This window comes from Trichomonascus vanleenenianus (assembly GCF_965637985.1).
Source record: "Trichomonascus vanleenenianus strain CLIB 3782 genome assembly, contig: TRVA0_041S, whole genome shotgun sequence".
Lineage (NCBI taxonomy): Eukaryota > Fungi > Ascomycota > Dipodascomycetes > Dipodascales > Trichomonascaceae > Blastobotrys > Blastobotrys vanleenenianus.
The window spans coordinates 76,973-99,270 of NW_027481846.1; the positions used below are offsets into that span (position 1 = coordinate 76,973).

Genomic DNA, 22,298 nt, shown 5'->3' on the forward strand with positions numbered 1-22,298 from the left:
GCTACTAATCCTAGAAAGAGCGACTAATCCCACTGAAAGAGCTACGAATCCTGGACTAATATGACGTACGATCTATACTTAACTTATTCATGATATTATTATCATTGTTATTGTGACACTTTGCGACCGTTAACGAACTGCGTAAGTTAATAATAACTAATTATAACACCTGTTACCCCTGTAATCACTGTTACTAGTGTGAATCACGTAAGCGGATCATCATTATTCATGCAATAATTCTACATCTACACCAATTAAGCGAAAGATCATCTTCAAGATAACTACATTATACTAATGTGCTGCCTAAGTCGTCATTACATAAGGTGATATCCAGCTAAATATGCAACAATTTTAAACAAGTTAAACAGTTCAAGATACTACTATATTAATGTACTGCGTAAGTCGTCAATACGTAAGATACCCAGGTAAATATGCAACAATTCTACATCTAAACAAGTTAAACAAGTTAAAGAGTCAACAGGTTCATAGACTCGTCAAGACCATTGTGGAGCTTCTTAAGCTCGGCCTTGAGATAGTCGGCGACTTCCTCAATCTTGATATCGAGACCCTTGTCACTCTCCTCGCCCAAGCCCAACCTCTTGACCTTGACAACACCGTTAGCAAACTCTTCCTGGCCCAGAATGACGGCGAATGGGCAGCCAGCCTTCTCGGCGGCCTCAAACTGCTTCTGCAGCTTTGGCTTGACCTTGTACATGTACTCAGCTTCGATATCAGCAGCCCACAGCTTCTGAGCAACAGCCATTCGCTCTGGCAGGAAGCCAGTGTACTCAGGGCCAGAGCCAAAGGCCATGACAAACGCCTGGGTGTGAGCAGCTCGCGCCTTCTCGTAAAGACCCTGTCGCGCCTTAATGATGGAGAACAGTCGCTCAACACCAAAGGACACACCCACACATGGGATGGACACTTCCTTCTTCTTCTTGCCCGACCCGGAGTTGGCGAACATGCCCACGAGTTTATCATATCGGCCACCGGCAAGCACGGAGCCAACGCCAACCTGCTCAGAGTTATCATCGTCTCCAGCCTTCTTCTTCTTCTTCTCGATCTCCTTCTTCTCTTCTTCAGTTAGCTCTGGTGGGGCAGAGGCGGAGGTGATTGCTTCGTAAATGAGACCCGTATAGTAGTCCAAGCCTCGGGCCAGAGACAGGTCGAAAGACAGCCGTGGCAGCACGCCAAACGCTCTAAGGTATGGCAAGGCAGTCTCCATGTCCTTGATGCCCTGAGCCGCCGACTCGTTGGCCATGAGACCCTCATCAGACTTGAGCTTGTTCAATACGGTCTCAAAGTCGCCCTTGATCTGGACATACTCGCCAATTCGGTCAGCCACCTCCTCTGGCTGATTCTTCTCTACGACCATCTCCCGCTTGACTTCGCTCCACGCGCTCTTGTCGAGCTTGTCTACTGCAGACGACACCTTTCGTACGTCCTCCTCCTTAACGCCGCACTTCTGGAACAAACCATCAAGAAGCTTTCGATGGTTAACCTTGATGGTGTAATCCTTGATTCCCAGGGCGTCCAGACCCTCGACGGCAATGGACAAGATCTCAGCATCCGGCACCATGGACTCGTAGCTGCCGGCAATGTCAAAATCGCACTGGTAGAACTCTCGCATTCGACCCTTGGTCATGGCCGGCTGGTCTCGTCGGTACACCTTGGCAATGTGGTACCGCTTGATGCTCTGGATGCCGTTCATGGCCACAAACCGCGCAAACGGCACAGTCAGGTCGTACCGCAACGAAGTCAGCTCACCGCCCTGGTCCTCAAGGTTGTAGATCAGTTTAGAATCCTCACCATACTTGCCGGAGAGAATTTCTCGGAGCTCAAAAACAGGAGTATCAATGGTGACACCACCATGTCGCTTGAACACCTTGGTGATGGTGTCAAACACCGCGCTTCGGATGGTCATGTCCTTATCGGACCAGTCCTTGGTGCCCTTGGGCACCTTCAGAGTGAACCCCTTTTCGGCAGCCGCCTTCTCCTTCTTTGGCCTTGGGGTAGCCACGTTGTTAACTACTGGCGCAGGGCTTGTCGACATTCTTCGTATGATATTCCAGCTAGCAGATGCTCTCCTTAAAGCCATGAACCCGCGAGTTACGCTCCGTAAGCCGTCAATTTTTTTTCAGTGTGGGTGTCTCAGCCGTGAAAAATTGGGTAATCAATGAGTCATCAAAAGCCGCACAAAACGCGGCTTCCGGCATAGAGTACTATCCGGTATTGAAAAAAATACTGGTATGAAACACTATATCGTTAGGCATTCGAAAGCTCTACTCTCTAGTGCTATATCGTTAGTCATGGTGGACAACCCTAGGTACGATATCATTAGGCGAACTTGACCTACTACTATCACTTAAACTACCCTCGGGCGCTACCATGACGCACAACTGGGGCTCTGCCCCAGACCCCGTAGTTGGGGGGGCCAGCCCCCCAGACCCCCCGCCCGCTCTTTCACATATTGTAATTCATTAGGTACTCGTAAGATCTATCATCACGGTATATTATTAGGTATTCGGAAGATCCAATATGACGATACTGTATATCATTAGCTATTCAGTAGATTTATTACCATGTAGTGATTTATCATTAGGAATTGGGAAGACGCATTACGTTTATCACGTACAGTATCACTAGGGGTCCCGAAGGTCTACAATCAAGTACTGTACTGCCATTGCCAGGTATCCTGAAGGTTTTGCTGTGGTGGTATCCTAGCTATTGAATACTAAATTTCAGTGAGATTTCCCAGAACCCCTTCTCTTTGGACTTTTTAGCGATTACATTGCCAAGATACAGCCATCAATTCCCACCATTGGCTCTCCAGCTTATCATAACTCATTTGTAAAAGCCCCTCTTCTTCATGTACTTGCTAACATATCATAACTTATTCCTAGTTCAGATCCCTTTTATATGCACTAGAGTATCTTTGAGCGCTGACCAGGGGGCTGGGAATGAACAGCATGTGCGCCACAAACAATGCGGCTCATGCGGCTTGTAACTTGTGAAATCACGAATTTCATAAAAAAATCAAATTCCACACGACTAAATCCTACCTCTCTCCAACAGTGACTCCAGATATATTAATCGTCAACTATTACACCCCCCAATAGCAATATTAATAATAGTCTAATTTATATGGTGGGGCTTGGGTAGAAATATTAATCGGGACCTGAACATTTGAGATCAGTGGCAGATATGGAGACGGTCAAGACGCTGATCCGGATGGTTACCCGGGGGTTCTACGACCTCCGGAGTATCCTTATTATGGACGCTCTTCTGGTCCACTCAGCGTTGAGCGACGACGATATGGTCCAGCTTCTGGGCATCCAGCGCAAGGACTTAAGAGCCCTGTGCCAAAAGCTCAAAGAGGACCATCTGCTGGCAGACCACGTCCAGAAAGAAGAAGGCATCACCCAGAGGCCTCTATCCAAGACATACTACTATGTGCACTTTACAGAGGCCGTAGACGCTATCAAGTGGAAGATGCAGAGCATCGTCACGGCGCTCAAAGAGCAGATGGGCGCCGAGTCGCAGCCCCAGGGCTACGTGTGTCCCGTGTGCCACAAACGGTTCACTACGATAGACGCGGCGCAGTTGTTCAACGGCTCGAGCGGAGAGTTTCTCTGCGACCAGTGCAACCAGGGCATCTTGGTTGAGGACAGCAGTGGCTCCGAGAATCAACATAACCAGGATCGGCTGCGCAAGCTCATGACGCAGATCCAGCCCATTATCGACACGCTCATGAAGATAGATGAGATGCAGATCCCAGAGAACACGTTCCAGAGCTCTATGGAGGTGGCGCTGCCGCCTCCGCAGAACGGAGGAGTGCCTGGGGCCCAGCAGGCTCAGCAAGTGCGGCAGGCAAACCAGCTGCCGTCTGCGAGAGCCCGTCCCGGGGACGCCAACATCCAGAACGGTGCGCAATTCAAGGTCAGCATTACCTCAGAGCAGGAGACTGCCGAGCAGGAGCGCATGGCCAAGGAGGAGAAGGCGCGAAAACTGGCCGAGAATGCATTGCCGTCATGGTACCAGGAGTCTACTGTTGGTAAGAGTCTGAACGACTCTGTAGAGCCGGTTGTTAAGACTGAGGTCAAGACGGAAGAGACGAAGCCGGCTGTCGAAGCTATTGGCGGCACTGAAGAGACGAGTGAAGACAAAGCTAATGAGGATGCTCTGGCTGCTTATTATGCTCAGTTGGCTGAGCAGGAGGCCGAGGAGGACGAAGACGAAGATGAAGAAGAGGACGAGGAGGATGAAGAAGATGAAGAGTTTGAGGAAGTGGAGATTACCCCCGCTACCACTACTGCGGAGGTTCAAGAGGAGGACTTTGACGAAGAAGATTAACATTATTATTGAGTACCATAGCACAAAATACCACTCACACTTGGCTATTCTTATTGGCCGAAAGCACTTGTATTTCTCATACTATGAAACCAGTAGTACTGATCCCCCCAAACCCGCCTTAGAGCTCTGCTTCGCGGAGTGTTGGGTTGCAACGGAGTAATTTGTTACGCATTGTTACAGCAGTTTTGTCGCAGGAGAGGATCTTGTTACAGTGTAACGAAAAGATTGTTTCGCTGTTACGAGAACGTTACGTTTTACCCCACGACACGGGGGTCTGGGGGCTGGCCCCCAGCTACGGGAGCTCGAGGGCTGGCCCTCGAATACAACTCAGATCAATTGAGTCCACTGAGGAGGCTACGGGAGCTCGAACACTTACTAGCACAGTAGTAGGAGGGATGGTAGTATTAGGGGATAAATAAAATACACGTTACTTGAAGCGCTTTGCGGCGTTTTCCGCGCCCAGTTCCTCGTACTCGGCCTTGGAGATCCAGGGCGCCGAGTTGGACGAAGATTCATAGGTGCCGGTGCTGGCAAGAATAGACGCGCCCAGCCACACGGTGGATTTACGGTCTGGAGAGAGGTAGTACCGCGGGCGGAAGTTTGGCACCCAGCTGACCATCTCGTTCTCGATCCGCTGCGTAAGGCCCTGGAGCAGCGTCGTGCCACCGGTGATAACGACATTGTAGAGCAGCGTCGGCGTCACGTCGGCTGGAGGCAGCGAGGTGATGGAAGAGTTGACGTGCTGCGGCGCCTGCTGGAGCGACAGGTATATCAGCTCGCCAATGCCCTGGGTCGGGGACCCTTCTGGGATCACCACGCCCGGCAACGGGTACTGTGTTGGTTGGAAGAGCGGCTCAGCAGTCGTGAGGCGCTCAGCACCAAAGGAGAGGTTGTAGCCAGAGGGGAATTCAAACGGCCGCGACCCAATGACAGGCGGCTGCTGGGACGCCGAGAACGGGTGCTCGGCAATCTGCGAAGTCGACTCCTTGAAGTCGGTCAACACGCGCTGCACCTGGTAGTTGTGATACGACTCGGTGATGCCTTGGAACTCGTTGAATTCGGGCGTTGCGGGCTGGCCTGGCTCCGCAATTGCCTTGTGCTTAATGCGGTACTGCGGAACGATTTCAACCTCGCGTGACCGCAGGTGCGAGTATATGTGCAGGTTGATGAAATCGCCTGCGTACCGCGTGTGATAGCTGGCCTTGGAGATGATGTTTCCGTCGACTACTGGGGTCACCGACGCGACGGAGGACCCAATGTCAATAACGAGAGCCGTCGGACGCGCCGACTCATAGGCCGCACACAACGGCGCCTTAAGCAGTGAGAAAAGCGGCACCTCGAGGTCTTCGAACACTGTCTCGAGCACGCGTACCCGGTTTTCCTTGGGGTTCCAGGGCTGCTCCGTCGTCACGAGAGGAAGCTCGGAGGGGTCCATAGCGAGCTTTTCGTCGTAAATGTACCGCCATTGCTTGGCAATGGCCGACCAGTCCTGGATGCACCCGTCCGACAATGGCGAGAAGATCTCCTTGCCCGGTTCAGGCGTGTTAACGCCGTCGTCATCGAAGAGATAAGTGTCGCCCAGCTTTCCGTATGCGGTAGGGATCACGTGAGACGGTGCATGGTCTCCGGAGAAGCCCACACGCGTCCACATGGACCCGGCATCAATGACCACCGACGTGATATCATCCGACGACTGGTTAGTCATTATTTAAATATGGTCTAATCGAGGGCTTCTCGAGCTAATTCGTGATATTTCACCTTCTCGGGGGTCGTCGCGTTCGTCTCAAATTTTTGGTGATGCGTTTCGCGCGAGGGATGGGGTTGGGAGTTGCGTGCGCACGCGAAAATTCTGCCCTTTTTGAAAAAAATTGCGCCGCAAGCCGTGGGGCTTGATATGCCAAAGAAATGTCTCACCACGCAACCGTCAAAGGCGTTCTTATCTTTCGAAAGGTTCTTCAATGACATCTATTGTTAATTACTTAAAGAGAGAAAAGGAGAGAGGAGGATGCTAAGGCACCATAATGTGGGTTCACATGCTGGAATGGATCGCATGTGTTGCTTGGGAGACCGATACAAATCGCAGGGGGGTTTTTTTGGGGCTCTCTCCCATTGTATGTATATTTGACGTGGTAAATCACGCATATGCTGGCCTTTTCTCTTCACTCTTAATTGCCAACTCTAACCTAGTTCTTCTCTCTCCACTGTGGAATCGCCAACTGTCAATCCTTCCCTTGCTAAGAATTCCTCCCCAGCCTTATTAAATACTCACCTCAATTTAGCCAATTTTTTTATTTTTTAATTTTTTTTAATTTGCCAGTTCCAATATCTGCGGAGTACGGCAAAGAAAAAAGAACCGATCAAAGGAACACTAGAACGAGAGGTCGATAAGCGTCTTTTTCATATTCAAGTCTACCGGTAAATAATGGCGTTTAGAGGAGGCAATCGATACCAGGGCATGCCAATGTCTGCCGAACAGCGTCCGGCTTTCACGGCTCCTCCAACGTCGTCGGGAGACAACCCTTCGATGCTCGCCTCGCTCAAACAGCGCAGTGAGAAACTCGATCAGTTCATTGGCCAGGTGGGCGCTCCAGTTAAGCCGTATCTGCCCGGTCTCGCGCGATTCCTTATTGTATCGACTTTCCTGGAGGACGCGCTGCGGCTCATGTCACAATGGTCCGAGCAGGTCAACTATATATGGAACGTGCGGCACCTTCCGCACTTCCTTGCCGTGTTGTACCTGGGGCTGAACATAGTGTGCATGCTCGTGGGGTCCTTTTCGGTCATCTTGAAGAAGAAGCTGATTTACGGCGTGGGCGCTCTCATGTTTGTCGTCGTGTCACAGGCTATTGTGTACGGGCTCATTTTTGATTTCCAGTTCTTCTTTAGAAACTTGTCGCTTATTGGAGGCCTGCTGTTGGCGGTGTCTGACGCGTTTGTGCACGACCGCAGGGCGGTTCCGGGGTTGCCAATGATTGAGGATAAGGACAAGGCCAAATACTTCCAGCTCACCGGCCGCATCCTGCTCATTTGCCTGTTTATTGCCTATATGATCACGAAGCGATGGACCATGATTGGCGGTGTGTTCAATGTGTTTGGCCTCATTGCCTGTATTTCGGTCGTCATTGGGTTCCAGGCGCGTGTTGCGGCGTCTTTCCTGGTCGTTTTGCTTACCGTGCAGAACCTTCTCACCAACCCGTACTGGCAATATGCGCATCAGAACCCGACCCGAGACTTTTTGCGGTACGAGCACTTCCAGACTCTTAGTATCGTGGGTGGGCTGATTTTGCTTGTCAGCGCTGGCGCCGGACGAATCTCGATTGACGAGAAGAAGAAGATTTACTAATCAAAAGCATATATTATATATGGTAAACTCGCTATCTCTCTCCAACTTTTTTGGGGAGACTCCATTGTGAATCTACAAAAGCAGCTTGGGAATGCTATGTTTGTAATTTCTGTCTTTTTCATTAACTTTTAGCGTTACTGGTCTTAATCCAAGCAGTTACGGTAATACTGGCACCTGCTTTTTGATACGGGATGACATTCCTCGGAGGCAAGTGGCTTGGTAAGTTTCTGGAATCTCTAAATTTGTTGATATCTTTGTTATAGAGATACGCTTGTGAGTCGCAGGAGATATGGCCAATTAAAATATGAGGATTTTTTTACCGGTAATAACACGATAAATGCTTAATATTTGAGCAATTCGTATTTGCTGGGTAAACGGAGTGAGTGCATTGCCTTGGCAATACTGGTTTAATTCAAGCACAGTAAAAAATGTTAAGCAACTAGCTAAAAAAACAAGTATTCATGTAAAATGTGGCCCATTAACCTATGGTACTACAACTACTAGCTCATCAACAATCAGTCATTTGCAATTACCCGTATTGTACCGCACTTAAGCATGATACATGATCTCTGGTAATTCCAATGGCGTATTACCGTAAGCGTACTACCGGTAAGTTAGTTGCATAGAATGCAACATTTAAAGCTAAGCTTCGCCAAGAAAACGTTCCTGATTCTAATTATGTGACTTCCCGGTAACCGCATAGGCAAAAACCCGATATTACCGATAAGCTACCGCCATTATTTTCTCATCTTGACACATCCAATGGACTTTATCAAAAGAGAAAAAAAAAAGCATAACATCTACAGCTATTCTAGTACCTGGTATTTGGTAACATCAAACACTTGTTGTTGTTGATTCGGATGCTTTACAGGGGACAGCTAAGTTTTATGCAGCTTCGAACGATAATATTGGGTATACCTGACACAAAATTAACTACATAATCAGCTGTATTGTAAACTCTTTGGTTTGACGACTCAACTTTTTAAAATAACATAAAACTCGAACACTGTTACCGGTTGCCACACAAGAATTGACTAACTATCCGATAAAATTACGATATGCCAATATAACATGAGTAACTCAACAATTACGAACGCTGACAGACAAAATAAAGAAATCCCAAAAAATCACAGATGAACATAGATTAATCATTATAAACGTTATCATAAATGATGGTAGGTGGTTACCAAACAGTGTAACCACCATCAACAACCAAATCGTGGCCAGTCATGTAACTAGAAGCATCACTCGACATGAAAATCAAAGGACCAGCAAACTCGCTTGGGTCCGCCATTCGATTTAGCGGCACTCTGGTCTCCCACGACTTCTTCAACTCGGCATCCTTCTCCAAAATGCTCTTCGTCAACGGGGTCAGAATATAACCCGGCGACAGACTGTTGACTCGAATGTTGTACGGAGCCCACTCGCTGGCCAGAGACTTGGCCATGTGGATTACACCAGCCTTGGACACGTTGTACGGCGTCTGGGCCTGCGGAGAGTTGACAATGATGCCCGACATGGATGCAATGAGAATGATGGACCCTGGCACTTTGTCGGCCATGAGGGTCTTAGCGACCTCGGTCGCGACAAAGAAGGAACCGTTAAGATTGACGTCAATGAGCCGCTTGACGTTCTCCGACGGGTATTCGGTCGCGGCGATGTTCTCGCAGTACCCAGCCGTATTGATGAGAATGTCCAGCGGAGCAGCGTGGTGTGCTCGGATCTGAGCAATGGTCGTCTTGACCTGTTCTGGATCCGAAATGTCGCACACCCACGACGAGATGATCTGCTGCTTACCCTCTGGCTGCTGCGGCTCCATCTGGGCCAGCAGATCGCCGAGGCCCTGCGCCGCAGGCTCGAGGTTGGCCTTGTTGTTGTCGATAAGAGCGAGCGACGCACCGGCCTGGAGCAGGTACCGGGCGACCGTGACCCCCATACCGCCAGATCCGCCAGTAATGACGGCAGTCTTACCGGCCAGAGAAAACAGGCGGTTGTACGCAGGAGCTACAGCAGGCACAGTCATTTTTGTGTTTTCTATTTATCTCAAGAGGGAGAGGACAGGAGAGACTGGAGAAGAAAGAAAGGGAAGAATTTTTTTTTCCTGGTGTATTTCAATCGGAATTTATACGATTTCTCTCCACTTTTTTCCCTGGGGGTGAGGCTGTTGCTAATTGGCTGCCCAGGAAAAAATCATGGGCAAATGGCTGCTTCATGCAGTCTCCCCTCTCGTCATCCGAGACACGTAGAGTTCTGTGGTGTGCGGGGTGGCTCTGAATTCCCGGGCCATGGCATTCCTATGAGGATGAAACGAGTTTGTTGCGGATACTTGGAGTAATTACTGTTTCATTGGTGTTTTTTTCCGCAACTTTTCCCCGTTTTATAAAAGATATGAAGGGGGGGATAGGGTGAGAATTTCTTTAGAAATGCTGGGCTCTAAGCGGGCGCTCCCCTGTCTTAGGACGTTATTAAACCGTTATCCCTATGCCACACAGCGTAACTTCCGGGTGTTACGCGTATACCGTATGAGGGGTCTATTTATCCGCATCTTACGCAAGAAGCAGCCATTTTTTGAAGAAACCATGGGCGGATATGCACTCAAATGCAGGCAAAAGTCCTCAGACTGAACCAGTACTACACTGAACCAGTGTTTTCAAACCAATAGAAGAGCATTTTTAACCATTCACCGTTGCTATTAAGGCGTAGCAGGCGAAACGGACGAGGTGCCCCGGTGAGCTGCGGATCGCCATGGCAACCGTGGGGGAGGGCAAACATAATCAAGTTGGGTGTTGGGACATAATTATGTAGTTCGATAGCGCCTCTCTCCAGACATCACCATCACGGGCTTGCAGACTGAACGTGGTAGAGAGAGAGAGAGAGAGAGAGGACAAGTAGTACAAGGATGCCTCCGAAGTCGATTCTGCGTAATGCGCCGCCACCAGGGGCATACACACCAAGCGAGAATGCAACAGACCTCGACCGAAAGCAGGTTCTTGAGAACACGCGCGCCAACGCAAAGCTGCACGACATGGGATCCATGATACGCGAGACGGCCCATAACGGGAGCCGCTCCAACTCCGTATCCAATGGCGAGAACGGCCAGGAACACCTGAAGTGGGATGAGGCGAATCTGTACCGGACCGAGATGGAGAAGGCGGCCACTATGAAGATTGATGAGCCGAAGACGCCATACCAGGGCGCCGTGGGAGACTCTGAGTATTACATGCCTGATGAGGAGGAAGAGGCGGTCAAGACTAGCGACAACAAGATCCTGGCGGTAGACGAGCTGGACGGATTCAGTCTGGGTGAGCCGCAGTACAAGACGGATCCAACGGTGCAGAATAGCCGGATTGAGAAGGTCGTGCAGAGTGACGATGAGACTGAAGAGGAACAGGAGCCAGAGGTCACCTCGGATGAGAGGAAACGACGGTTCGAGGAGATGAGGAAAGAGCATTACCATATGAAGGGGGATATCCTCAAGCATCCTCTGCCAATAGAGGACGAGGAGTAGTTTATTTATCGATATATCGCGCAATCATTAATACCCTACAAAATGTATTCGAGGGCCAGCCCTCGAGCTCCCGTAGCTCCGCTTCGCGGAGTATTTATCCATTCGTATCGAGAACTTTCAACACGATTGTAACAAGATTGAAAATTGTAACAATAAATTCCGTAACCGCTCTGTAACAACCGTGTAACAATCGTGTTAAAATTCCGTAACAGCAGTGTAACAATTGTTGTTAACTTTTTTGTTACGGTTCTTGTTACAGGCATTGTTACAACTGTATCAGCCAAGCAACTGCGTGACCCGCTGAGAGATACCTAATTGATGGCCCAATGCTAGAAAACAAATGCTTTTAATCCTAAATGCAACCAAATTGGCCTAAATTGCTTTGCCTTAGGCCAGTACTGACGTCCGATTGATATCAATCAGTTATCTAGCAATGGTACAACTGATCTACGGACCAATTGATCCCAGGAATGGGGGGGTTTTAGGGGGCAGAGCCCCCTAACTACGGGGTCTGGGGCAGAGCCCCAGGTATACTAGCCGTTCTAACGAGGTCGTGATGTAGGGTGGCTTGGTGATAACTGATTAAATTGAAGGCTCAATTCATAAAAAAAATAATAATTCATAAAGATAGGAGATTCATATTTACCAAAGCCCTAAAAAAAACTACTTCCAAAACCATCCACCATTCTTGCCATTCGTCGTGCTCTCACTCAAACTGACACTACCATCATCATACCACTTCTTGACCACCTTCTTCGTCTCAAGCTGGCCATCGTCCTTGCTGATCGTCTCACTGGTAACACTCGACGAAACGACCTTCTTGCCCAGCTTCTCCGCCTCCGACTCGCTAATGTAGCGCACATTGGAGCCGGTACTCTCGTTCGGCCGCCAAATCGACTGCCATTGCTGTCGCTCCTTCTCCCGCTCCGCAGCAATCGCCTGTCGCATGCCCCTACGCCAGTCCAAATAGCTCGTGTAGTCCTTGAACGTCTCCTTCTTATCGTCGCCTCCAAACAGGCACCGCCACACACCGTCCTTGTTCCACGCAGACTCGCCACCAGCATCCTTGCACCGGTCGTACTGCCGCGCAGAAGGAACCGGGAACGCCCACAAATTCTCCTCGCCACCGTGCTCAAAGTTCGAGTGCAGCCACGGAAGCGAGCTGCCCAGCGTATCCTCAATGTCCCGCATCCTCCAGTTGCCAAACAGCCCGGCCACCCGGTCGAAAGTGCTCTCCGTCAAGTCCTTCAGATCGTCGAGTGACTCTGGCCATCGTTCTGGCAGATTCTTGTCCTTATCGTTTCCCATTGTCGTCAGATTGTCAAGTTTGCCTCCGGTTATCTTTCCAGAGGGTTCTTTATATCAATGGGGCTGATCCCGGCGCACGGCTGTACACCACCCCCGCCCCCTCCCAGTCGTATCATACCACCAGGCTACGAAGTAGCCATATGATAGCAATCTGGTAGCAATTGGGGCGACCAGTCCCCCCAAACCCCCCTGGGGCTCCGCTACGCGGAGGGTATTGGGATTCTGTGTCAGTAGTTAAAACTTGGGGGAATATAGTACTGTCTTGGTAGTAAGGGCTCTAATAATTCGCTTAACTTGATGTGCCAGAATAAGAACATTGCCTTTACCTTGATACTCTTTCTTGACTAATTGATTCGTAGTGCTAACAGTACTAACAGTATATTCTATTAAGATTGAAACAGTAAGCAATAGGTTACTCTGCGAACTAGATTTTCATAGTTTAGGTTGACCAAGTTAATCCGAAGTACCATGTATTTCACTTCCATAGAGTCAATTCAGCACACTAAGACTACCCTTTACTATTTCCTGACACTGCGATAGGCTCATGAACAGTTGATTCTAATGGAATTGACATCGGTATAATATATATATCAACTATGGAATATGTTGATAGAACATCCAGTGTTGATGGAAATGATGGAATATCAGGTACTAATAATAATGTATCGTTGATGATGGTGTATATAACGAAGTAACAATGGTGAAATAGAATCATCCAATGCTTATGAAATGCGCTGATGGATATTGATGATGGGACATTGATAACGGAGAGTCGGTGATGAGCATTAATGATGGACAGAGGTAGTAAACATTGGTGGTACCGGGTACATGACGATGGACTAATAATGGATCATGGATATCAATGGTTGGCCGCTAGATGAAAACTAGCCCCGTTTACCCTTTACTGAACATTCGACATCTTATGAAGGAATGTTGACGATGGACTACGGTAATAATGATAGAGCATATTACCAGTAATGGTAATGACGGATCATTCATAATCCGGAAGGTTATTAGTACCGTATGCAATATTGCAGATGAAATATGAAGATGGAAATGGATTAATGATGAATATATAGTGTCAGCGATACTTCCCGAGGGGATATTGTCAACGTTGCGCACCATAATGCACCAGTCATGGAAGTCAGTTGACATCAGCTCATCTCAGAGTATTATTATATGGGAAGTTGTAATGATAGTAACGTATTATGAGTACAATAGATTCTGATGATATAAAAAATGGATTGATGATAGATCATGAAAATTGATGATGAAATATGGATTGATGATGGAATTCAAATTAACGGCTAAATACAGATTGTCGAAGAGTGGTAATAATGGATCACTCACGGCGGGGTATTAATTTTGGAATATCGCTGAATATGATGATGACGGAATACGGATTGATGTTGGAATGTAGATTGACGCGACGGAATACAAATTGATGACGGAATGTTGATTGATGGATTGATGGATTGATGGATTCATGGATTCAAGGATTGATGGATTCATGGATTCACGGATTGATGGAAATATGAAAGGATAAAGACAGAGAATAGTCTATAGTCTATTGCCTGGCTATAGTAGATAATGGTAATACAACTAAAACTCCTCAGAGTCACGGAAAAATGCGCCAAACGTAACAATGGTCGTATAAACTAGCAGACCGCCGCTCAGCGACATGGCCATCGCCGCAAACGTGATCAAATGGTTGTGCGCTAGCACAATGGGCAACGCGAGCCCCGAGAAGACCAAAAAGCCCGTCGCAAACCGCCCAAAATCAACCACCGTCGAAGACGAGTCGCTCATAAAGTCTTCCGACTGGTGGCTTCCACACAATGCATTCGGCACCGGCGCCAACAGAAACAATGCAACTAACCACCCCCTCGAATTAGCACAAATCACAATACGTCTACCTCTCTAAAATCTATACATGAACATATACGCGATATATATACCCACACAATAAAAAGTGAATAACTTACCAATAGTCAGTGGTAACCAGTTACCATACAGTGCACACGACAATATAATCAACAAAAACCCAATCGCCAGCACGCACGAAAGCGATATAATCTTCGACAACGGACTTATCGTCACCATTTTTACTACTCCAACACCTTCTTAATACCCCCAGGCTGTAGTCCAGTCGTTTTACCCCAGGCAAGATGAAAGATAGCAAGCGCCTCTCTCCGCCCTGGCAGAGGGGATGTCGTCGTGAGGCCATCCTGGCCGGAGATCCGATCCCAAACCTCCCAACCTCCCAATCGCCACACGACATCGCCAAAAGGCCCGCGACAGCGCCTTTTTCGTCGCCACCACCTAACAAAGTAGACAGAAACCGATGGTAAGAGGCGCCCCATTGACGCAATTGCTGAATCAAATGGCTGACGAGTGCTGGAATGTAGTTTAGGAACTCATACGATAACGATACCGTGACGTACTCCCCCACGGGACGGCTGTTCCAGGTCGAATACGCGCTAGAGGCGATCAAGCAGGGCTCGGCGGCAGTGGGCCTTGTGTCCAAGGACCACGCCGTGCTGGTGACCCTGAAACGAGAGGCCGAGGAGCTGGGATCCTACCAGAAGAAGATCATCAAGATTGACGAGCATATGGGCGTTGCGCTGGCCGGTCTCGCGCCAGACGCGCGTATCCTGTCCAACTACCTGCGCCAGCAGGCGCTCAACTCCAAGATGACGTTCGACCGGCCGCTGCCGGTCCAGCGCGCTGTGTACTCAATCGCCGACAAGGCGCAGTCCAACACGCAGTCCTATGGGCGGCGTCCATACGGCGTAGGCCTGCTGATTGTGGGCTACGACGAGACGGGTCCACATCTGTACGAATTCCAGCCGTCGGGATCGGTGCTCAAGTACGTAGGCACCGCCATTGGCGCCCGCTCGCAGGCGGCGCGAACATACCTCGAGCGTTCGTTCGAGTCCTTCCCCGACGCGACGCTCGAGCAGCTGGTCGTCCACGGCCTTAATGCATTGCGAGACACCCTGGCCCAGGATAAGGAGCTCACTTCGAAAAACACTTCGGTCGCCGTCGTCGGCAAGGGCACCACGTTCAAGGTCATTGAAAACGACGACATTGCCCCGTGGCTGGCAAAGCTCGACTCCCTCGGGCGAACATCCGCCCCCAAAAAGGAGGAACCCCAAGCAGAGGCCATGGATACAGAAGAATAAATTAATAAATTCCCCCTCCCTGTGTACTCCCTACTTAATATTCGAGGGCCAGCCCTCGAGCTCCCGTAGCTGGGGGCCGGCCCCCAGACCCCCGTACATCTTGGTTACAGCGTTACACTGTTACAAAACTCCCAACCTGTAACAAATACGTAACAAATTACCCTGTTACAGCTCTAACCTCCGCGAAGCGGAGCCCCAGGGGGGCTTGGGGGGACTTGTCCCCCCATGGAACACTATAGCTTCAATTAACTCGGGAGCCAGCCCCCAAACCCCCGTAGCTCCGCTTCGCGGAGGGATTGGTGCTACGCGGAGCTCCAGGAGTGTTTATCCCCCCAATGACGCTAGGTAGTGAGGATATTCGATTGATCTCCGCACAGCGGAGCCTCAGGGGGGTTAGGGGGACTGGTCCCCCCAAGTACATGAGGGTAGTAGGAGATGCACGAGCTCCTGTATTAGAGTGGTGTGTTCGACAACCAAATTATTCACACAAAGGGGGGGCCTATTTACATATATACAAATTTCAGAAAAAAAATAGTCGAGTTAATTACTGCTTGTCGCCCTCCTTTGGCTCCTCGGAGGAGGAGTGGCTTCGGGCCTTCTCCTCGTAGATCTTCTTGAACACGTCAAGGGACTGGTTCTGGACCTCGTCGGTCTTGGTCTTGAGCTCCTCAAGGTTGACCTCCTCGCCGGCCTGGGCACGGGCAACAATCTCTCGCAGAGAAACGATCTTCTCCTGGAGCTTCTCAACGTCCTCCTTGTTGAGCTGCTCCTTGTACTGGTTCAGAGAGTTCTCAATCTCGTTGCAGATGGAGTCACCCTTGTTGGCGGCCTCGACAGCGTCTCGTCGAGCCTTGTCCTGCTCCTTGTACTTCTCAGCGTCGCTGACCATCTTCTCAATCTCAGTGTCAGAGAGACCAGACGAGCCGGCCACCGTGATCGATGCATCCTTGTTAGTACCCTTATCTCGAGCAGAAACGTTGATGATACCATCAGCGTCAATGTCAAAAGTGACCTCAATCTGTGGCACACCCTTTGGAGCTGGCGGAATGTCGCCCAAAGTGAAGTTGCCAATCAGCTTGTTGTCTCGCACAAGCTCTCGCTCACCCTGGAACACTCGGATCTCGACAGAGGTCTGGCCAGTGGCGGCAGTAGAGAAGATCTGAGACTTTCGGGTTGGGATGGTGGTGTTTCGGTTGATGAGTCGAGTGAAGACACCGCCAAGGGTCTCAATACCAAGCGACAGTGGGGTAACATCAAGCAGGAGAACGTCCTGGACCTCACCGGCAAGAACGGCACCCTGGATGGCAGCACCAATGGCAACAGCCTCATCTGGGTTGACAGACTTGTTTGGCTCCTTGCCGAACAGGCTCTTGACGGTCTCAACAACCTTTGGCATTCGCGACATACCACCAACCAGGATAACCTCCTGGACATTAGAAGAGGAAACGTCAGCGTCCTTGAGGGCCTTCTTGACTGGGTCGATAGTTCGCTTGATCAGACCGTCAACCAAAGTCTCGAACTGAGCTCGGGTGATGGTGGCATTGATGTGCTTTGGACCAGAGGCATCAGCAGTGATGAATGGCAGGTTGATGTCGGTAGAAACGGTGGAGGAAAGCTCGACCTTGGCCTTCTCGGCGGCCTCTCGGATTCGCTGAATGGCCATTCGGTCGCCACTGAGGTCAATGCCGTTCTCCTTCTTGAACTTGTCAACCAAGTGTCGCACAAGCGCAATATCAAAGTCCTCACCACCCAAGTGAGTGTCACCGTTGGTCGACTTGACCTCGAAAACACCCTTCTGGATCTCGAGAATGGAGATATCGAAAGTACCACCACCCAAATCGAACACAGCAACAACCTTATCGTCGGTCTTGTCGAGACCGTAAGCCAAAGCAGCGGCAGTTGGCTCGTTAACGACTCGCAGAACGTTAAGACCGACAATCTGACCAGCGTCCTTGGTAGCCTGTCGCTGAGAGTCGTTGAAGTACGCTGGGACAGTGACAACAGCGTTCTTGACAGTCTTGCCCAGGTAGGCCTCGGCGGTCTCCTTCATCTTGTTAAGGACGAAACCACCAATCTGAGCTGGCGAGTACTTCTCGCCTCGGGCCTCGAGCCAGGCATCACCGTTCGAGTGCTTGATGATCTTGTATGGCACCTGGTTCAGGTCCTTCTGGATCTCAGCGTCCTCGAATCGTCGACCAATCAGTCGCTTAGTAGCAAACAGAGTGTTTTCTGGGTTGACGACAGCCTGTCGCTTGGCTGGGACACCAACCAGTCGCTCGCCCTCCTTGGTGAAGGCAACCACAGATGGGGTGGTTCGGGCACCCTCGGAGTTCTCAATGACCTTTGGGATCTTGCCCTCCATGATGGCCACCGCGGAGTTGGTGGTACCCAGGTCGATACCAATGACCGACCCCTGGACCTTGCCGTTGCCGTTGGTCGAGTTGTATCGGACAGCAGTCTTGGCGAACTGAGCAGCCGCTGGCGCTCGTCGCAAGGCAGTTCGTGCAAATCTAGATGCCAGCATTTGTGTCGTTCTCACTTCAATACGTGGGTCAAAGTGGGTGGGAAGGAAGAGAAAGAAACGGACGAAAAACTTCGCTTTTGTGTGGCGGGTAAAAAATGGGTGAAATTTTTCGCTCCCAACTCCGGGGTCATCCCGGCTTGCGCCGATTGCGCTTCGAGATGGTTCCATGAGTCAAGCACTCGGCTTTCTCTTCGGAAAAACCTTCCCCATACTACCCCGATGTTAAAATTGTTCCGAAATGTAAAATAATGTCAAAGAAATTTCTAGAAAAACCTCCAGCTTTGCTGGCCTTTTGGAGTCTGTCCGACTTTTGACTGTTCGCGCGAAGTGCGGCGGAGTGCGGCGCGCGCACAAAGAATTCGATCGCGAAGCGGGGAATACGAAGACCTAGCGTGTAATTGGGGGGACCAGTCCCCCCAAACCCCCCTGGGGCTCCGCTGCGCGGAGATTAGGTTGAATCGAATGGAGTTCTTGTGAAGGGGGGTTTGGGGGGCAGGGCCCCCAACTACGGGAGCTCGAGGGCTGGCCCTCGAAATAAAGAGCGGTGACAGTTGGTGAGATGAATTAGTGGTGGTTAATTAAGCGTGCCTTAGTTACTCATAAACGCGTGGATCTTACATAATGGGCCAGCCAATTTAATTTACGCGACGCGTAGAGTGAAGAAAAAAATGGTCAGCGCGTCGCGAATATATAAAATACCCTCCCCTCGCATAAGCCCACGCGCATTCCATAGACCACAATTCGCCAAACCGTTCAATTCCACAATGGTGACCGTTAATCTGGCAGCACCTGTAAAGAATTACAACGAAATAGATCATGGGCTAAAACTAGATGGTGCCGTCTATGTGAAGCATCCAGATATTAAACTCCTGCAACAACAGGAGACGCGTGTGTTGAAGGAATCTAACGAGTCCAAACTCAACGAGCTCAGCGCATTGCTGAATGGAGAGAACGAAAAGAAAGAGGGAGTCAGCGAAAAAGAGTTTAAGCGAATCATGGCCGAGCTCAACAGCATATTCCAAGACTGCATAGATACTCTGCTCAAAGAGAAGTGCAAGAATACCAATTCAAGTGTTTCCGAACGGTTTATTACCTACTACGTGCCCCAGAAGGGCCAGAAAGTAGTCGTTGGGGAGAAAAAGTTCTACTATGCTCCTGGCATGGCTGTCGTGGCTGCCGGGCCCCGTCTCGAGAAGATGAGCGGAGGCAGATATAAAGCATGTCAAGTGTTCACAGAAGCCAAGCCTTACTCGGTAGTGGAATACAACAGCGCAACCTGCAGCAACGAAGTTAACCAAGAACCGAAAGCGAAACAGAGAGAGACGCTACCTCAATTGTTCGACGCCATTGATGGCTCGCTCATGTATTTTGCATCAACCTCCAACAGTGCCATGCCCTGGAAGCTGCTATGCCAAAGGGTTGCATTGTATTCACGCCAAGAGCTCATCATTCATCATCTGCAACAAATCTTGACCATCTTCCCGGACGCATACACGGTTGAAACTGACACCTGCCAGTACAAGCTAACGGCGAGAAATCTCCTGCGAACTCGAGCAGCTCGCAAGCAGAAATTCAACACCCTGTACAATGACTACCTGAAAACACATGCATCAATACCGCTGGCAGAGCTGCCACCACTAACGACCCAAATCACGAAAAAACGACTTGCATCAGAGCGGCTGGAAGCTCTTAAAAAATCGCCAGTGAAAAAAGCCCGTAAAGAAGAACCCGTAAAGAAAACTGGCTCTCTTTTAGATCGCATCAGGGCCAAGGAAGCAGCGCGAGCAGCCTTGCCGGCAGACTACGAGCAAAAGCTGGCCGAGAAAAACTACAACGACTTCATCTCGTCTCAGCTATCTCGTGTATCAGCTCTGCTTCTGTCCCTTCAAGCAAAGAGCTATTCAATGGACCACGTAGTGGCGCTCATTGGGAACTCCATGAACTTCAAAATCAGCAAGAAAGAGTCCGTTGATGCCCTGCATGCATTGGCCTCTCGTGTCCCGGGATTCTGCTCCATTGTATCGATCGGCCCCATCAAGGCAATCAAAATCTCAAATGGGTGGACGATACAGCAGGTCGAGCAAGTCATTGCATAGAAAAATTATAAATAAATAGACTAACCCCAGTCCGTACTCGGTCCACTAATCAATCCGTAGTCGGTGCCCAGTCCGTCCGTACTTGATCCACAGCTTTGGCTTTGGAACGACTAATTAAATCCCTATTGGGTCCTCAGCTTGGCTTTGGAACCCAATCCATACTCAATCCTCAGCTTGTCATTTGGAACGAGCTTTCCATTGATAAATCCTTCAAAATCCTCCCCTAGTGATAATCCCGATCGAGTCAAAAAAACATGCAGATGCTCGGACGCGTCCGTCATTCGAGCTTCGGCGATATAGCTCACCGAGTTGAACCCTAACAGCTTATAGTACAAGGAGCTGTCATACCCTTTAACAACGCAATACTGCTGACCGACCTGAACGAGATCGCCAATTTCATACCGATGCTCGTGTGGCAGAGTTGTCTTCCGCATCACTATAGGCTCCTCGTCCGATGGTTCGTTCACGATGCCATAATATCTCTTTATCATTTGCTCAAGAGCAACCGCCTCCCAATATATCTGGTCTCGGGCGAACAGAAGAATCTTGCTAACTTTCTTGAATGAGTTGGTTTTCGACTGGATCAGGGACTTGAGTAGCATAAGTCCCATCCCTGCGACAGTCTTTTCGCGCCGTGAAAGATGTCGAGCTTGGGAAAGCCATGGCTGTGTTTCCATGAGCAGCATGTCCACGAGCTGGTTAATATTAATAGGGAAAAACGCATGGCTCAGTGGCGGCGGAGGAATCGCAATCTGCTGTGCTACTTCTACCATCTCCTCGGGCAGTCGAATCTTGCCCTCTCTTCCAGCGTCGACAATAACGAAGCTACCCTGACCGCCAACGCGAATATATGGCTTGAGCTGATAAGTGGTTATCCAAGCGTTTAGGCCAACTTTCTTGGCAATGTAGCAGTAAATACCGCATGCAGCAAGGATTCCAATCTCATTATTTGGCGACGACATGAAACAAGACCGAAAATGGTCGTGCATGTCCACAGGAAACATCCCTCGTTTCCGCAGCTCGTCAGAAATCAGCATTTCAAGCGGAACTCCTGGGGCTTTCACGTGGTTCTCCATGATGTACGATGCAATGACATCGAGCCTCTTGGTAATGGGCCGCGATCCATTCCAATAGAACCCATCAAGAGTCAGCAGAATCTCGAGTGCAGGATCCTCTATACTGATTGGCTCTGTCGCACGTGCATAGCTCTTAAAGTCCTCCTCAGTGTATACTTTCTGGATGAACCCATCAATGAGCTTCGATGTTGAAAATTGGTCGTCCAGCGATATTTCTACGTTCTCAAACTCTGGATGATTGCCGTCCTCGGTTTCAAACAGGGACCTAAAAACAGCCTCGCCCAGCCGTTTGTGCACCCTAAACACATTGATGAAATGCCTGTCCCATATCGGTAAATTATCAGTTTCGCCAGTCTCCTCGGCTATGAAAAGCCGCCCCAGGTGCTGCTTTTCAAAGTTAACAACGTTGGCAAATCGCAGGAAGAGACCAAAGTGTCGGACGGCTGTTAAAACTTCCGACGCCCGAAAAGCTCGTCCTAGGAACCGAACGTCCCCACCAGAATCAAGCTCCTCTTTGAAAATGGCTGTGATGGCTCTCAGTACAGGCTTTGATCTCCGGCCGCAAGACGCAACCCGTTTCATATCGGCCACTGTAAAGACCCGATCCTCCTCGAAAAGGCCCCATAGTTCGTTGTTAAGGTCGTATTGGTCCCGATATGTCGCCAGGTAGTCTCTGAACAATTCGATCTCTTCCTTAGAGTAGCCGATCTGCCTGAACCAGGGCATGCATAACGATTTCCATAGCAGCTGATCGGATGCAACCCTGTGAAGGCGTTTGGAGCACTGCTTTAGTGATATGACACTCGGGCCATCTTCAGTGTACAGAAATATCTTTAGAATGACCTCATCTGGCAGTCTTTCCATCCTGTCACGACCCTATCATGTGTGCGTGGTTGAGATTTAAA

At 49.7% G+C, this 22,298-nt stretch overlaps 12 protein-coding genes across 12 annotated transcripts; 5 read left to right on the plus strand and 7 right to left on the minus strand.

Moving 5' to 3' along the window:
• Nucleotides 1-466: 466 nt before the first annotated feature.
• On the minus strand, nt 467-2,053 carry HTS1 (histidine--tRNA ligase; the record flags this gene model as incomplete). The annotated part of the gene is made up of 1 exon (XM_076686648.1): nt 467-2,053. The coding sequence occupies one exon, from the start codon at nt 2,051-2,053 to the stop codon at nt 467-469; it is 1,587 nt and encodes a 528-aa protein (XP_076539122.1).
• Nucleotides 2,054-3,204: 1,151 nt separating this feature from the next.
• TFA1 (transcription initiation factor IIE subunit alpha) lies at nt 3,205-4,353 on the plus strand (the record flags this gene model as incomplete). The annotated part of the gene is made up of 1 exon (XM_076686649.1): nt 3,205-4,353. One exon carries the CDS (start codon nt 3,205-3,207, stop codon nt 4,351-4,353), a length of 1,149 nt encoding a protein of 382 aa, XP_076539123.1.
• Nucleotides 4,354-4,780: 427 nt separating this feature from the next.
• ARP7 (actin-related protein 7) lies at nt 4,781-6,058 on the minus strand (the record flags this gene model as incomplete). The annotated part of the gene is made up of 1 exon (XM_076686650.1): nt 4,781-6,058. The coding sequence occupies one exon, from the start codon at nt 6,056-6,058 to the stop codon at nt 4,781-4,783; it is 1,278 nt and encodes a 425-aa protein (XP_076539124.1).
• Nucleotides 6,059-6,814: 756 nt separating this feature from the next.
• On the plus strand, nt 6,815-7,696 carry ERV29 (the record flags this gene model as incomplete). Its single annotated transcript, XM_076686651.1, has 1 exon — nt 6,815-7,696. One exon carries the CDS (start codon nt 6,815-6,817, stop codon nt 7,694-7,696), a length of 882 nt encoding a protein of 293 aa, XP_076539125.1.
• A 1,183-nt stretch (nt 7,697-8,879) lies between these two features.
• On the minus strand, nt 8,880-9,719 carry TRVA0_041S00870 (putative NADP-dependent mannitol dehydrogenase; the record flags this gene model as incomplete). Its single annotated transcript, XM_076686652.1, has 1 exon — nt 8,880-9,719. One exon carries the CDS (start codon nt 9,717-9,719, stop codon nt 8,880-8,882), a length of 840 nt encoding a protein of 279 aa, XP_076539126.1.
• Nucleotides 9,720-10,595: 876 nt separating this feature from the next.
• Nucleotides 10,596-11,204, plus strand: GLC8 (PP1-complex regulatory subunit GLC8; the record flags this gene model as incomplete). Its single annotated transcript, XM_076686653.1, has 1 exon — nt 10,596-11,204. The coding sequence occupies one exon, from the start codon at nt 10,596-10,598 to the stop codon at nt 11,202-11,204; it is 609 nt and encodes a 202-aa protein (XP_076539127.1).
• Nucleotides 11,205-11,867: 663 nt separating this feature from the next.
• On the minus strand, nt 11,868-12,512 carry MPM1 (Mpm1p; the record flags this gene model as incomplete). Its single annotated transcript, XM_076686654.1, has 1 exon — nt 11,868-12,512. The coding sequence occupies one exon, from the start codon at nt 12,510-12,512 to the stop codon at nt 11,868-11,870; it is 645 nt and encodes a 214-aa protein (XP_076539128.1).
• Nucleotides 12,513-14,114: 1,602 nt separating this feature from the next.
• VPS55 (Vps55p) lies at nt 14,115-14,615 on the minus strand (the record flags this gene model as incomplete). Its single annotated transcript, XM_076686655.1, has 2 exons — nt 14,115-14,386; nt 14,498-14,615. 2 exons carry the CDS (start codon nt 14,613-14,615, stop codon nt 14,115-14,117), a joined length of 390 nt encoding a protein of 129 aa, XP_076539129.1.
• Nucleotides 14,616-14,856: 241 nt separating this feature from the next.
• PRE5 (proteasome core particle subunit alpha 6) lies at nt 14,857-15,697 on the plus strand (the record flags this gene model as incomplete). Its single annotated transcript, XM_076686656.1, has 2 exons — nt 14,857-14,859; nt 14,921-15,697. 2 exons carry the CDS (start codon nt 14,857-14,859, stop codon nt 15,695-15,697), a joined length of 780 nt encoding a protein of 259 aa, XP_076539130.1.
• Nucleotides 15,698-16,241: 544 nt separating this feature from the next.
• On the minus strand, nt 16,242-18,221 carry SSC1 (Hsp70 family ATPase SSC1; the record flags this gene model as incomplete). Its single annotated transcript, XM_076686657.1, has 1 exon — nt 16,242-18,221. One exon carries the CDS (start codon nt 18,219-18,221, stop codon nt 16,242-16,244), a length of 1,980 nt encoding a protein of 659 aa, XP_076539131.1.
• Nucleotides 18,222-18,985: 764 nt separating this feature from the next.
• Nucleotides 18,986-20,317, plus strand: TAH11 (Tah11p; the record flags this gene model as incomplete). The annotated part of the gene is made up of 1 exon (XM_076686658.1): nt 18,986-20,317. One exon carries the CDS (start codon nt 18,986-18,988, stop codon nt 20,315-20,317), a length of 1,332 nt encoding a protein of 443 aa, XP_076539132.1.
• A 122-nt stretch (nt 20,318-20,439) lies between these two features.
• Nucleotides 20,440-22,119, minus strand: TRVA0_041S01024 (uncharacterized protein; the record flags this gene model as incomplete). The annotated part of the gene is made up of 1 exon (XM_076686659.1): nt 20,440-22,119. The coding sequence occupies one exon, from the start codon at nt 22,117-22,119 to the stop codon at nt 20,440-20,442; it is 1,680 nt and encodes a 559-aa protein (XP_076539133.1).
• Between the last annotated feature and the right edge of the window lie 179 nt (nt 22,120-22,298).